Source organism: Meles meles, chromosome 3 (assembly GCF_922984935.1).
Source record: "Meles meles chromosome 3, mMelMel3.1 paternal haplotype, whole genome shotgun sequence".
Lineage (NCBI taxonomy): Eukaryota > Metazoa > Chordata > Mammalia > Carnivora > Mustelidae > Meles > Meles meles.
In genome coordinates, this window is record NC_060068.1 from 156,030,521 (window position 1) to 156,044,126 (window position 13,606).

Sequence of the window (13,606 nt, forward strand, 5' to 3'; positions counted from 1 at the left end):
GAGCCCAAAGGGGCCCTCAGTCTCCCAAAGGAGTTGTAAAGGGAGGGACAGGACTTAGCTACGGAGGCAAGAGTCTGGGCTGTTGATGCGCTGCTCTTACCTGCATTAGTGAGAAGAAATGGTTCATCTTTATTACGATGGAGTCCTGCAACCAGCTCTCATTAATGATATCCTGACGCTCCTGCTCGGCCTCTTCCTTCCGGGCATCACAGATGTCCCACAGGCGGTCTCGTAAATCCTGAGCAGAAAGAAAACTCATTGTTATGCTTTACATCACTGCTCAAATTGTCGCAGTGTAATAAAACTAGAATCCTTTGCCTGTCTTAAAAATGTCTCCAAAGAAAATTAGATCTAATGCACTCATGCATTTTATTCCTTCATTCAACAAATATTTATTTTGCTTCTACTCTATGCCAGGCCTTACTTTCTTAGACCAGCTCACCATATCATATGCTCATGTCCAGCACAAGTCCACTGCAGCTCACTTTATTATGGATGGCTATGTTTTATGTAGTAGTCTAATCACTTCTCAGAAAATTTGTTTAGTTGAAAAAGTCCTGGGGCTTCTGGGTGGTTCAGTCACTTAAGCATTGGACTCTTGATTTCAGCTCAGGTCATGATCTCAGGGTTATGAGACCAAACCCCTCATCAGGTTCTGCACTGGGCATGGAGCCTGCTTAAGATTCTCTCTCTCTGCCCCTCCCCCCCGCTTGCTCTCTTTCTCCCCCTCCCCTGTGTGCTCACGCTCTCTTTCTCTCTTTCTCTCTCTCAAAATAAATACATAAATAAAAAAGTCCTTTCAGGGAATTTTTTGGGAAATGGTGTATTGTTGGTGAAGAAATATGCAGCTGTATTTAATCCAAGGGTATAAATTTGTTCAATAAACATGAGTGGAACATCTCATTCACCAAGAAATACTGTCTGAGCTTAATAGGATTGTCCAAAAATTAGGTGTGTACCAAAGAGCCAGCAGTAGGAAAAATCTTTTAAAGATCCCAGCTCTGCCACATGTATAACAAAACTGACAATAGCTACCATGTACTGAGGTCTTTCTACATGCGTCAGTGTGTCAGAACGTAAGTCATTGTCCTTATGTCAACCCATTTAATGCCTGGCAACAACCTGAGGTACTATATTATAATGTTCATTTCTCAGAAGAGTCACAGAGAGGTTGTCTTCCTAAAAGCACACAAGGAGTAGGTGGTGGATCCAGGATATGAGCCTGTGCTCTTGAGTAATCTGCACCACTATTTCAGGTCTCAGTCCCTTTATCTATAACTTGCCTCTCAGATGTGCTATGTGGAATAAATTAGCTTATGTATATAAAGCACTCAGCATACTATTTAGCATACAATAATTCCTCGGTTAATAAAAACTATTATAATCTTATAAGGATATCGCATTATCCATGCAATAAAACATCTGTTTAATAAAATATCCCATTAATGAAATACATACAGTCAATCAAAATGTGACAGTTTCCACAAAAATAATGTATTGAACATAATTATGCTTTAGGCATTGTGCTAAGTGTTTTACATGGATTACCTTGCTGATTGCTACAATAACCAGGAAGTAAGTTCTGGTGAGAAAACTGATGCCCAGACAGGTTAAGTCACTTGGCTATGGTTTCCATGTGGTGGAGCCAGGCATCTTAACGCAAGCAGTTTCATTCCAGTGCCCACAGTGGGTTTTAGTTCTGTGATATTGTATTAATGGAACTCTTAGCATTTTGATTTGTTACCTTCAGGGAACTGCACATAAAATGAAAATATCACAGCCATTTTTATAGCCCTATGCTAAGTATCAGCACAAAACACCGTTATTTTAGAACTGATCTTGTTATCTCCATGGTGTTTCCACAAATGCTCTGGCAGACTTTCAATGCATACTGGCTTGTGCTTACCAAGAGTTTGTACATCTTTGAGGGCTAGAAGAGTTTTCTTTTTGTTCCTGCCTCACTGTGAGGTCTTGGCAAGTATTAACATTTCTGTGGTTCAGATTTCCGATGGCAGAGTGGGGACAGCGCAATAGCAGAACCTCTCCATTAACTTCTCAGAATTGGAATGAAATAAGTCAAGAACAAAGACATTGACCGAGCAGAGAGAGGGTCTGGGCTTACCCAGAGGCATAGCTGGTTTTCACATTTCATTTGGTAAGAATTAGGGAATTGTTGTGTATTCCTGAATAATCAGGGTGGGTTGTATTGAAGAAAAACTCATGGCTATTAACTGTGAAGGTTGTGCAGACGAAAATCATGGAAAATGAACAATTCTAAAAAGTTTTAAAGGCTTTCTGTTGGGTCAAAAGCCAAAGTTCAATTTATATGGTGCTTACTAGAGTCTCACATAAAACAAAATGACACAAAAAGGTCAAAGTCAAAACTTATTCAAGACAAATACAAATAAGAAATAAGGCAAGGTACACAGTATTGATATTAGATACAGTAGAATTCAATACAAAAGAAGTACTTTGGTGCACATATGGTTATTTTATACTGTAAAGAGTATAGGAGACCATGAAGAGGTAGCGTGTCATGTTTCTTCACACGTCAAATAATGCTGCATCAGAGAAACAGTTAACGAACTCTTCAGGGCATGGGCTGGGGAGCTTGGCAGTGTGGGGTCAGATCCCAGCTCTGACACTTATTTCACCATATTTTGTCATCCATAAAATGGAAATATTACTAGTTTCCATCTCAGAGGGTTGTCCTGAGGATGCAAGAAAACAGTCCCAGCACTGTACCAAGTTCAGGTTAGCTATTACTGTTGCTACATTAAAATCTGTAAAGCAATCTATGAAATCTATAAAGCAAGGCAAATGGATAGAAATGTAACCATCTTAGGGATTTTTAACTTACTTCCATTAGTTTTTGCAAGATTATGTACATATAAAAATATACCCAAAGGGTAATTTTTTCAATCAGAATTACTTATGACCTTTTAAAAAATGAAAGTGATATGGGGGTCCCACCCCAAACCTAAGTTTGGACATAGGGCCTGAAGGAAAGGCAGGTTTACTTTTTAAAACTTCTCAAGTTTCTCTATAATATACTTCTGTGGAGAATCCACTGTTAAAAAGCATTCTAATGACATTAACAAGGTTGATTTGGCCAAAACTTATTGAATCTTCTACATAGAGATTATATGCTATTTTCTAGCACCATGGAATATAAACAAAAAATTTTCATGTTTCAGGCAACTTAAAAGTTTAGATAAATTTAAAATATTATTAAAATCACTAAATTAAATTAAAATAAAAACTCTAATTCTCAGATCACAGTGCAACAGAATTAGAAGCAAGGGATAAAGTTTTAAGCAAAACAACATCTGTCACTTGGAAATGAAACAAAACATTTAAAAAATAATTATGTGGCCAGTGAGAATACAATAAGGCAATTAGATGCTATTTGGTAATTAATTATAATTTATAATATATATATTTATATAATTTATAGTTATAAAATTATTATTATAACTATAAAGTCCAAAACTATGGGATCTATCTGAATCTCTACTTAGTTTTTTTTTCTTTCCTTGACTATTCTTATTAGAAGCTTCTCTGCTTTATTGTTTGAATTGATATTTTTAAAAGTTTAATGTTTTTAATTTCTTAATTGAAATCAGGCTTCCTGGACATCAGAAGTCCTCATCTAAGACATCAGCATAATAGATTCCATTTATGAACTTATGAAAATCTGTCTATTAAGTGCTAGGCACAGTGCCTGCTGGAGATACAAAGATGTATAAGACTTGGTACCTTCCCTCAAAGGATCTATTCAATATTGGCTGCCCTTTAGGTTTTCCATGAAGTTCCCTCATTCTCTTTTCCCTGACATCATCCATCCTTATGACTGCACTCAAGGTAGGCATGCACTTAATGCCAGGCATAGAGATAGTTACAATGCCGAACAAAGGGGTTAGGAAGCTACAAAACAGATGCCAAGGATGCTTTTGCTTTGCTGGATTTGGCTCCTCTTTCTGGAAGTGTTGTCTACCATATTTGCATTCTGAACTCAAGTTTAGAAGAGCCATTGCTCTTGAAAGTTGGCAGGTAAGTATTCAAACCATTTCCCTCCTCACCACCACACTTCACAGAAAAAGAAGGGAATGAGTTAGGTTCTGCAGTATAATATTCACATATGTGAAGACCCTGGTGCAGCAGGTTGCAGGTTTCCTTACATTTACTCTCTGGTGTAGTTCAGACTTTGTTTCCTCATCATCCCACAGGTCATCAGGGAGAGCGTTGAAATCAGCCTGCCATTGAGATACAAAATCTTGTTTGTGATCTGGACGCTGTAGAAAATGCTGGAAATTTGTTCTGTAAGACAGTAAGAGAATGAGATGGAGCTCACATGACATGCCTGTAGACTACAAAATTCTGACTTTACTTACCTAATTTCATATAAGTAAGTATTTCTGACAATATTTCATATAAGTAACTTTTTATAAGTATTTCATGTAAGTATTTCATATAAGTAACTTTACTTACCTAATTTCATATAAGTAAGAAATCACAGAATGCTGTTCTTCTCTCAGATGCCTGAGTACCGTTTTGATGGAGTTTATATAGGAATTTTCTATTAGTTCCCAGTAAGGTACTAAAAAGGAAGGTATTTCCTGTTAAATGGTAAAACATAAAATTGATCATTTCAAAGTGACAATTCTTCTGACGAATTGAGTCGAAAGAGCAATACAGAACAAGATAAGCAATATCAAGCAACAAGCAATAAAGCAAGAAAAATGAGATGCAGATGCAACTGTCTAAAGCATTCTCTGTGAAACTTCTTGCCCCTCCCTCTCATTCCTCCCCTTGCTAATTTCTATTCCAAATGCTTCTTCATGTCTCATTTCAGATAAATTTCTTCCAGAAATTGTTCCCTGATCCAAAACGTCTTGAAGGTCATCCTCTGACATTTCAGAGTTCTATCTCAACCCCTGTACTTTCTCCTATTATAGCAGGGATGACATTAATGGCAACTGCTTGTTCATTTGTCCATATTTGCCCCTAGATTATCAGTCTCATAACACAATGAGAGGGGTGCCTGGGTGGCTCAGTGGGTTAAAGCCTCTGCCTTCGGCTCAGGTCAATGTCTCAGGGTCCTGGGATCAAGCCCCACATCAGGCTCTCTGCTCCGCAGGGACCCTGCTTCCCTTCCTCTCTCTCTGCCTGTCTCTCTGCCTACTTGTGATCTCTGTCTGTCAAATGAATAAATAAAATCTTAAAAAAAAAAAAAGAACAATGAGAACAATGGTTGTTTGAGTCACCACTCTACCATTTTTCCTATAATCACCACAGTGTCTGAGACATAACGGGTGTTCAAGAAATATTTATTAATGAATAAATAGATGTCATATTCTTCCTTGGTTGGAAAACTGCCTATCATGGGCAATATTTAGGGTTCATGTCAGGGTGGTGATGAGTCATTTCTTTGAATTTGCCCAAGTGATTTTATCTTTGCTGTGTGTACCATGAAAATTGGAAAGTTTATGTTACCTTTGGTGATACAAATAAATAACCCAAACTAAGAAATCATAAAAATGAAATAAAATTGAAGATACATGTTATATTCAATATAAATTCTCTGTACTAAATATTCCCTTCTTGGCTATGCATTTATTTACTTGGGGAATTATACATGGGGATCTGAGAGATTATTTGGTTAGTCTCCTTTCCAATTGAGAAATGCCAAATAGTGGAGATAAATGATCCCTCCATGGATCTCACTGATACATTTCAGGGTAGGCCCTCCAGTGTCTCATAACTATGTCACTAGAAAAGTCTCCCTTATGTTGAGCAGCACTTTGCCTTCCTATATGTCCCACTCCCCAGCCCTAGTTGTGCCCTTTGGAGAAGGGCAGACTACATTCATACAGTATTCCCTATGATAGCCTCTCAGATATTTGAAGACAGTGGGGAGATGCAGTCTGGGATTCAGGATGAAACTTGCTTGTTTTGTTAGTCTCAGCATCTAGTACAGCATTTGCATGTAACAGGCCCTCAATAAATTTTACTACGTAGACTCACCTGAATCCAATTTTATCATCAGTTAAATTTTTAGGAGACTGGCTGGCTCCATCTCGTTCTAAAAGTCTATGCTTTAATGCCCAGACACATTTGAACAATGCATTTATCTAACTTAAACATCTATGGTTCCTTTAACGCTCCTCTGACATTATTTTAACACCTTTCCCCCCCACCTTGCTCATGCCTCTGGTTTCTACTTTTTCATCATACCCTGGATGGTGCTAAAGACCATTTTAAATAAGCCCCACTACAACACCTCCCTCCTAGTTGACTTGAATCCATTAATTCACTCTCTGTGCATGGAGAGTTATCACTTAGCAATAGACCTAAGTGAAGTAACACCCTGCTCACAGATCTCATTTGTTTAAGAACTTCATGAGAAATTGTCAAATACTGTTTTGAACTCAAGATATACAAAGTTTATGGTACTTTCCTGATCCATCTATTCAACTTTTCTGTCAAGGAAAAGGAATGGGCCAGTTCAGCAGGACTTAGTGAACCTGTATGGGCTCTGGGTGGTCATTTTTGTAGTTTATACATGCTCAGAAGTCAGACTTTCAATATTTTCTCTCAAATTTTGTCAGGGCTTAATGTCTGGAGTATTTGTTTGCATATCACTAAATCCCACCAGCTTTTGATTAAACATTTAGGTATTTACCTATACCTGGTCTTTTGGAATCTCCCATATCCTCTGTGATTTCTATGAGTTATTGATAATTTCATATGTATAGGTTCTTCCAGGCTCTATGACATAATTTTTCTGGGCCTGGACACTTGAACTTTTGTGATGTGACTAGATATTCAGATCTATACTTTCCAGTTAAGTGGGCTACTTTTCACTGGCTAAGACGGAGTATAATAGGAAATCAGCAGCCAAAGTAAATATGCTTTAAAACTCCAAAAAGAATGAATACTGTTACGCTGAAAAAATAAATAAAATGGAAAAAAAAAAAACCAAACAAACAAAAAAAACTCCAGAAGCTGAAAAGCAAAGACTTCTCACTCTGACTGCCCTCTCTGTTCTCTCTGCACCCCTCCTATGGCTGACAAAGGGTGTAGGACCCAGGCTCTCCTGGAACTTGGCTGCTGCCTCCACCTGGGAGAGCCAGATCTGAAAGCAATCTCTCTCAGTCTCTCAACTTCTCTTTCAATCTACCTTTTCCCCTCTTCCCTTCTTCTCCTCCCACCCTTCCTCTCTCTCCGTCCACATCCCTACTGAGGGAGATAGATATGAGGGTCCTTGGAAGGCCTGGAACTAAGGTTACCAGATAAAGTATAGGAGGCCCACTTAAATTCATTGATAATCTGAAATTCAAATTTAACTTGGCATCTGTTTTTTTCTTCTTCTTCTTCTTTGGCAGGTAAGCTCTGTAGCTTATCTGCCAAAGTGTAAGAAGCTAAGGTTGGAAAAATGACTAGAGTGGATTGTGTGGCTGCTTTTTTTCAAGGCTCTAGACTCCTTCTAGTTGTAGCAAAATACATTCTCCACATGGTTTCACTTAGGTTATTAGAAGTAGAAGTCTGTGCGGCATATCTTCCCATTGTCCCTTCAGTCCAAGTTCCTGTTCTTCATTCTTCGGGCTGCTCAGTGCCCTAGATGGCTAACTTGTACGATCTTATACTTCCAGAAAAAACCTCGCCCTCCATCTTCTAGGCAAGGGATGGGAAAGCAGGAAGAGCAAGAGGTCTGGTCCTCTATTTCCCACTGTCTTCTGCTGCATCACTGTGTGTGGCTACATCTTTCTGCTGAAGGCCTCAGCTCCTGCCAGATGGCCTTCTCCACACAGAGGTCCTCTAAGCATCTGCTTTTTTCCCCCATCTTCTCAGGCCTATAAGCCATATGGCTCCCAGCCATCCCTTGTTTGGGGTAATAATCAAATCCTTATATGTTCCCTTATTTTTGATCCTTTATTCAACTCTCCCTAAATTATCATCTGTTTTCTGACAGAATTATGACTGCTAGAAGATCTGCCAAATCTCAGTGTTAATGTTTATTTTTTCACTTCTGTCCTCTATTTCCTTCTTGTCCTGTATGAATTTATTTTTCTCATGAGCTTCAGGGTTTGAAGTGAAGGAAGAGATTTCAATGTTTTTGTTTCTCACTCCCCAACCCTGCCAATAATATCATTTTAATTTTATCTCCTTCCCAACAACCATTTATATCCTGATTCAATGACAAGTTTTTTAATGTTTTTATTTCAATAAATAGCTTCTGTTTGGCTGAGTGGTGTTATGCACATCTACAATTATATCACTTAATGTTCTCATTTTCAAATATTTTCTAACTTCCTTATCAATGTAAATTAATTAAATCATTAGAGCTCCATCAAGAATCTATGTTGTGCTTGATTCTGTATTGAATATGGTCAATTATCCCACATTTTCCTTCCGTCTCTCAAAGAGTTTATAATCTAATTGGGGAGATAAGACATTTCCCTAGGAAAGATCAATAATAATAGCAACAGCACAATCACTGAGATTCATGATTGGGTCTCAAATGCCTGGGCCAGGCAGTCAGGGCTCAGAGTTCATGAGAGTAGGAATTCACTGAGGATTGCAGTGAAGAAAAAAGGGGCTGCATTTTTTTTTTTTTTAGGGGCTGCATTTTTATAGAGAAATTTGTCTTTGAAAAAAGTGGGAAAGGAAAGACCATTCTTGGTGATTTTTTTAAAGACGATTTTTCTATTGAAACAACCAACTTTGCCCGTGTCGAGACTGGGCTTTGCAGTTGTCAGAGAACAAAGAACTGAAAGGAGTTTCCAGGGTTCACCTGGGGCATCTCTTTGCCTTATTCTGCCTTACCTATTTAAAGTTCTCAGGCCAGACAGTGACTTGTTCTTTTATTAGTTTAGTTAGCTTCAAAAAGTTTCTTCTATTTGTGAAAAGTCAGAGGTTAAACTTCATTTGAAAGTATTATAATGTGGGCATGAGAACATGGATGGAGGGCTATAATTTGTTGGATATGTGTTCTGAGGAAGTCATTCTTCCAGGAAACTGCATCTCTGCTTGTCCTTGGGGAGAAAATTGGTCCTTACAGAACCCATTTGTTCTCCTGCTTTCAGCACTTAATAGCTGTTCAAAGCATGACTCAGAAACTCGAAGGAGTAGGGAGAAGATACAATGGGATTCAATGAGTAGTCTCAAAAATTCACCTCAGCTATTATTATTATTATTATTATTATGTTCAATTAGCCAGCATCTAATCCATCATCAAGTTTTGATGTAGTGTTCAACAATTCATTAGTTGCATACAATACCCAGTGCTCATCACCACACGTGCCCTCACCTCAGCTTTTTGATGAGTATACATATCACCAGCTATTAAAGGCTTCTGGATGGTTCAAATAATGGTGTGAATATTACTACAAACAAGAGAAAGGCTAGCTTCTACAAGCTTCAATCTAAAGTGGCATACCTCAGGAATTGGTTCATCCACGTAGACCCATTCTTCGGATCCTGGCTTAGGTGGTGGCGGCACTATGGGAACAGGTGACATGTCTGTAGAATCGGCAGGTGATTTCTTTACTGATCCTTTCCCTCCTGGTGATTTTCCTTTAGGAGAACCTTAAATATGCATATTAGATCACTCCATTACAAGTAGATGAATGGAACCAGATTCTGGTAGATGAATAAATCTAGGATTAGTGTGGACTTCAGGAAATTCATTAAGCAATTTTGGAGAGCCTTACCAAATCAAAAACCCCATTCTCCAAAGTTTCCAAATTAACCAACAATATCAGGAACAGGTTGTTTGTTTGTTTGTTTTGTAAGCCACTCAGGTCTTTTGTCCAGCTGGCTATGAAAAGCAGCCTGCGTATTTTTTTTTTTTCTTTGTCCTTGCTTCCATAATGAAAAAAGTTTACACTATAAAGTGCATTTCATTTACTACTGCAAATACTAGTAAATTAAATTCTCCATCCCAAGTGAGAAAGAGAGTAAGTATTCTATGAGTTTTTTGTTTGTTTGTTGTTTTTGTGTTGAAGCTCACGGGAGGAGCAGGGAGGAAGGAAGTTACTGTGAGTCAGCTAGAGTCAGTGAAGGATGTGGGGAAGGAGACAGAGTACTGTAGCTCCTTAATATTCCAACATTCCCTGAATGTTTCTGGGTGGGAAACTGTATTTCTTGCTACACTCAGGGAGTATAGATGAAGGTACCTGCTGTGCTGTAAGCCTGGCTGAATTAAGGCACGAGAGAGAAAAGGAGGGGAGAGAAGAGAGGAGGGAGGAAGAGGAGGTAGAGGAGAAGAAAGAGGAAGAAAAGAAATAATGCTAATTAATGTTCAGTTCAGAATCCAGAAAGGGCTTACGTTTCACTTCCCCTGAGAGCATCAAGAAGGGAGTCTAGATCAGTTGGGTGGCATGGCACTCTTATGGTCTGACAGATTCTGTGATTGATCAAAGCAGCTGAACTCAGAAAGCCTAATATTTCCTTAAATGATCAAGGTTATTATGGTTTAGAAACTCATTCTGTTTAAGTTACACTTATCTTCAGAATAATTATAGCTATATTTCCTTAATGAGTATTATTAAATGATAATGCTATTTAGAAAAGTAAATGTATCTTACACTTTTATGTTAGTTAAAAATATATAGATTATAAGTAGAGGAGAAATTGTCAATTATGTCTTAGGGAGCGTTTAGGTGACTTCTATTTATACATTTAAATAGTACCCATTATCTACATGTCTGAAGTTGTTCCCGATCTTTTTACATTTAAAAATTTTTAAGAAAATCTTTGTTCAGGCGATAACCAACAATGTTCATTATTTGACATATTTCAATAGGATGATTTTCCATTATTTGACCTGAATCTGGTGAAATAAAAGTGATAACACTGTGTCCGCTTTAAGATGAAATTCTTAAAGTCAGGTAGTCTTTTTGGACCATTGTGCTTTGATTCCATTTTTAATCTATTTTTTAACCTATTTTTTTAATGATGAAAATGCTAAGGGGAAAAACAAAATTTGAATGAATAAAAATGTTATCTATGCCATAAGGATTTGAGCATAATCTGCCAGCATCTGAAATGTAACAGGGGGTGTTTCCTTCTCAGTACCACTCACCTGACCACATGGAAGCTTCAGTTTCTAAGAAGAGACTGGCTTTCACTTGAAAGCTAGACTGTTTAGTTCTCAGTGTAGCCATTCAATGCTGAGATAGAAATAGTTCGTATATACGTTTTTTTCTAAATTGTAATCCAACTTAAACATTTGGGGGGGGAGAGGGGACATATAAATAATATGTTATAAATAATAGAGTGTTTCTGATATTCCAATGGCTACAGTAGAGCACTAATCCTTGTGCTCCAGTTTAATAGTGACCCAATTTTAGCCATCATCAGACTTCCCTAGAGGGCTTATTAAAACACAAGTTGCTGGGCCCTACAGGAGTATTAGATTCAGTGGGTCTGGGGCAGGGCCAAGCATGTGTGTTTTTAGTTGAGCCCCTGGTGACAAGATATTCCTGGTTCAGGGGCCACACTTAAAGAGCCACTGCTCTGGCGGATGCAGCCAGGTATTTCAGTTTCATTGGCCTTTTATCTTTTTCCATGCCCTTCCAGTTAGATACTAATGGTGTTTATAACACCGACATTTCTTTATTGCTAAGTGGTCTTGTAGCCTCTATTACCATAAGTTAAGTCAGAAGGCAAGCACTGGAACGATGCCAGTGCCAACACATGGGCAGGCCAGTGGAACTAAAGACAACATTTTCTCCCAGTGTTTGGTCCATAAAACTCTAGCCCCAGGGGATACTCTCCTAAGAGAGAATTCTATAATATAATATTTTATCTCCCACTTCCTTAGAGATGCAAATTGATATTTTTTTAAAATCCTGCATTAAAAACTTTTTAGCTTGGCATAACTCAGTATTTTCTGCAATTAGTTGATTATGGAAAACTTGCTTCATTCAGTCCCTAATTAATAACCGGTAGGTAATGTCATGGGGTTGATAAGTTGTGTTTTATGAAGCAGTAACCTGGGACAATGGCAAATGGGTTGGAGAGTAAGAAAGGCTTTAAGAACACCAGAATACACTTGGCAAATGGCATTTCAGTGTCAAGATTTGGGGAGAAGAAGGGTGGAAAATGATGCAGAGAAGAATAGGACTGAGTCAAAGATGTCAACAACAGGAAATAAAGATAAGTTTGAAGAAAGAAGAAAGGAGACAGCTCCTTAAACCAGAAGAGATGATTTCGAAATAATGGTATCAAATGACCTGTGAGATAAACAGATAAATCAATCAGTAGTGTTCACCTCCAATGATGTTAGTTTCAAATACTAAGAATTAACATTGTAACTTCCTTTTAAAGAGGAAACATGTGACACATCCTGAAAATCAGCCTTTCTATGTAATAGAAAGACTTCTGAATTATGAATGCAAATTCACTTATTCAAATATTATTAAACACAATAGAAATTCAGTAAAATAAAAGCAAAAAATGTTGGAAAATTCTTAGTTACTTAACTTGAGCTAACTGCATGGCTCCAGTGTATAAATTCTACTGGTTGAACCGGTATTTGCTTACAGTTTGTTTGGAATGAGTATACTTTTAACTAAGGATGCTCTTAAAGCATGTGCATTATTATATTTAACTTGATCTGGTAACCAATGTGCATAGTATATTTAACTGGTTTTTAAATTTGTATTTTTGAAGATTCTATGATGATCCTTCATTTGCTTTTGTTCACCACAATGAAAAAGCAAGGAATAAATAATGTAAATGTGAAAATTATTTTCCTAATTGTAAATGGGTAGAGCTGAGCATAAATTATAGCCCTTAACATTGTAGTTAAAATTTATAGCTCGGTGTTAACTCATCAAGTGGTTCTAATTATGTATCATGTTATATAATCAGAGAAGGATGAGATTCTCTTTTGGAATCATGGCTATTTTTTTTTAACTGGCAAAATAAAGATCCTTTTCAGCCCATCATTTTGTGAACCTGCACACTCTTGGGTTGCAACTGCATTTGGCAATTTGTAATAAAAAGTTAAACAAAAGTACACACTTATGACAACCACATTTGAATGTACCCTGAGAAAGCCAACTGTATATATTTATAACTGCATTTCAATTTTAATTGGTTGTTATAGCAGCTTCAACATAAATCTAACTAATCTGCATTTAAGAGCCTAGGATTTTCTTGTGCCAACTCTCAAGTACTTAAAAATTATATCCCCTTTATTTCACAGAAACACTTAAAATAAAAAAGAGAAAAATTACGTGAAATTAGGGTGAGGACAAGTACAACTCAAAGTAGAGGGCCAAAACCGGGAGAGTATTAGAAAGCAGATATTGAGATTGAGGTACCCTTGCACGGATACGGGCACTAGGTGGTTCTGAACTTCTGGACAGCCAAAATAGAAAAGGAAGTATTATCATTTAGACGTGCTAATTATCTACCCACTCAGAAGAAGAAAAGGTTTTCTGTCCCTTGATTCTGAATGAAATTTCTCACCTAGGATTTCATATAGAGGCCATTAAATGATATAGTGGGCGTACTATCCCTTCAGAAAATGAAATATGAGCTTATTATTGGTATAATGAAAATTTTACCTCCACTTCTATGTTACACTGTG

General features: G+C 37.5%; 1 protein-coding gene across 1 annotated transcript in view; it reads right to left on the bottom strand.

Moving 5' to 3' along the window:
- SPEF2 (sperm flagellar 2) overlaps positions 1-13,606 on the bottom strand; it is a 178,683-nt gene that overhangs the window by 60,212 nt on the left and 104,865 nt on the right. Inside the window, 4 exon segments of the mRNA XM_046000034.1 lie at positions 101-238; positions 4,182-4,320; positions 4,492-4,619; positions 9,443-9,591. Coding sequence (XP_045855990.1) covers positions 101-238; positions 4,182-4,320; positions 4,492-4,619; positions 9,443-9,591 — 554 coding nt within the window.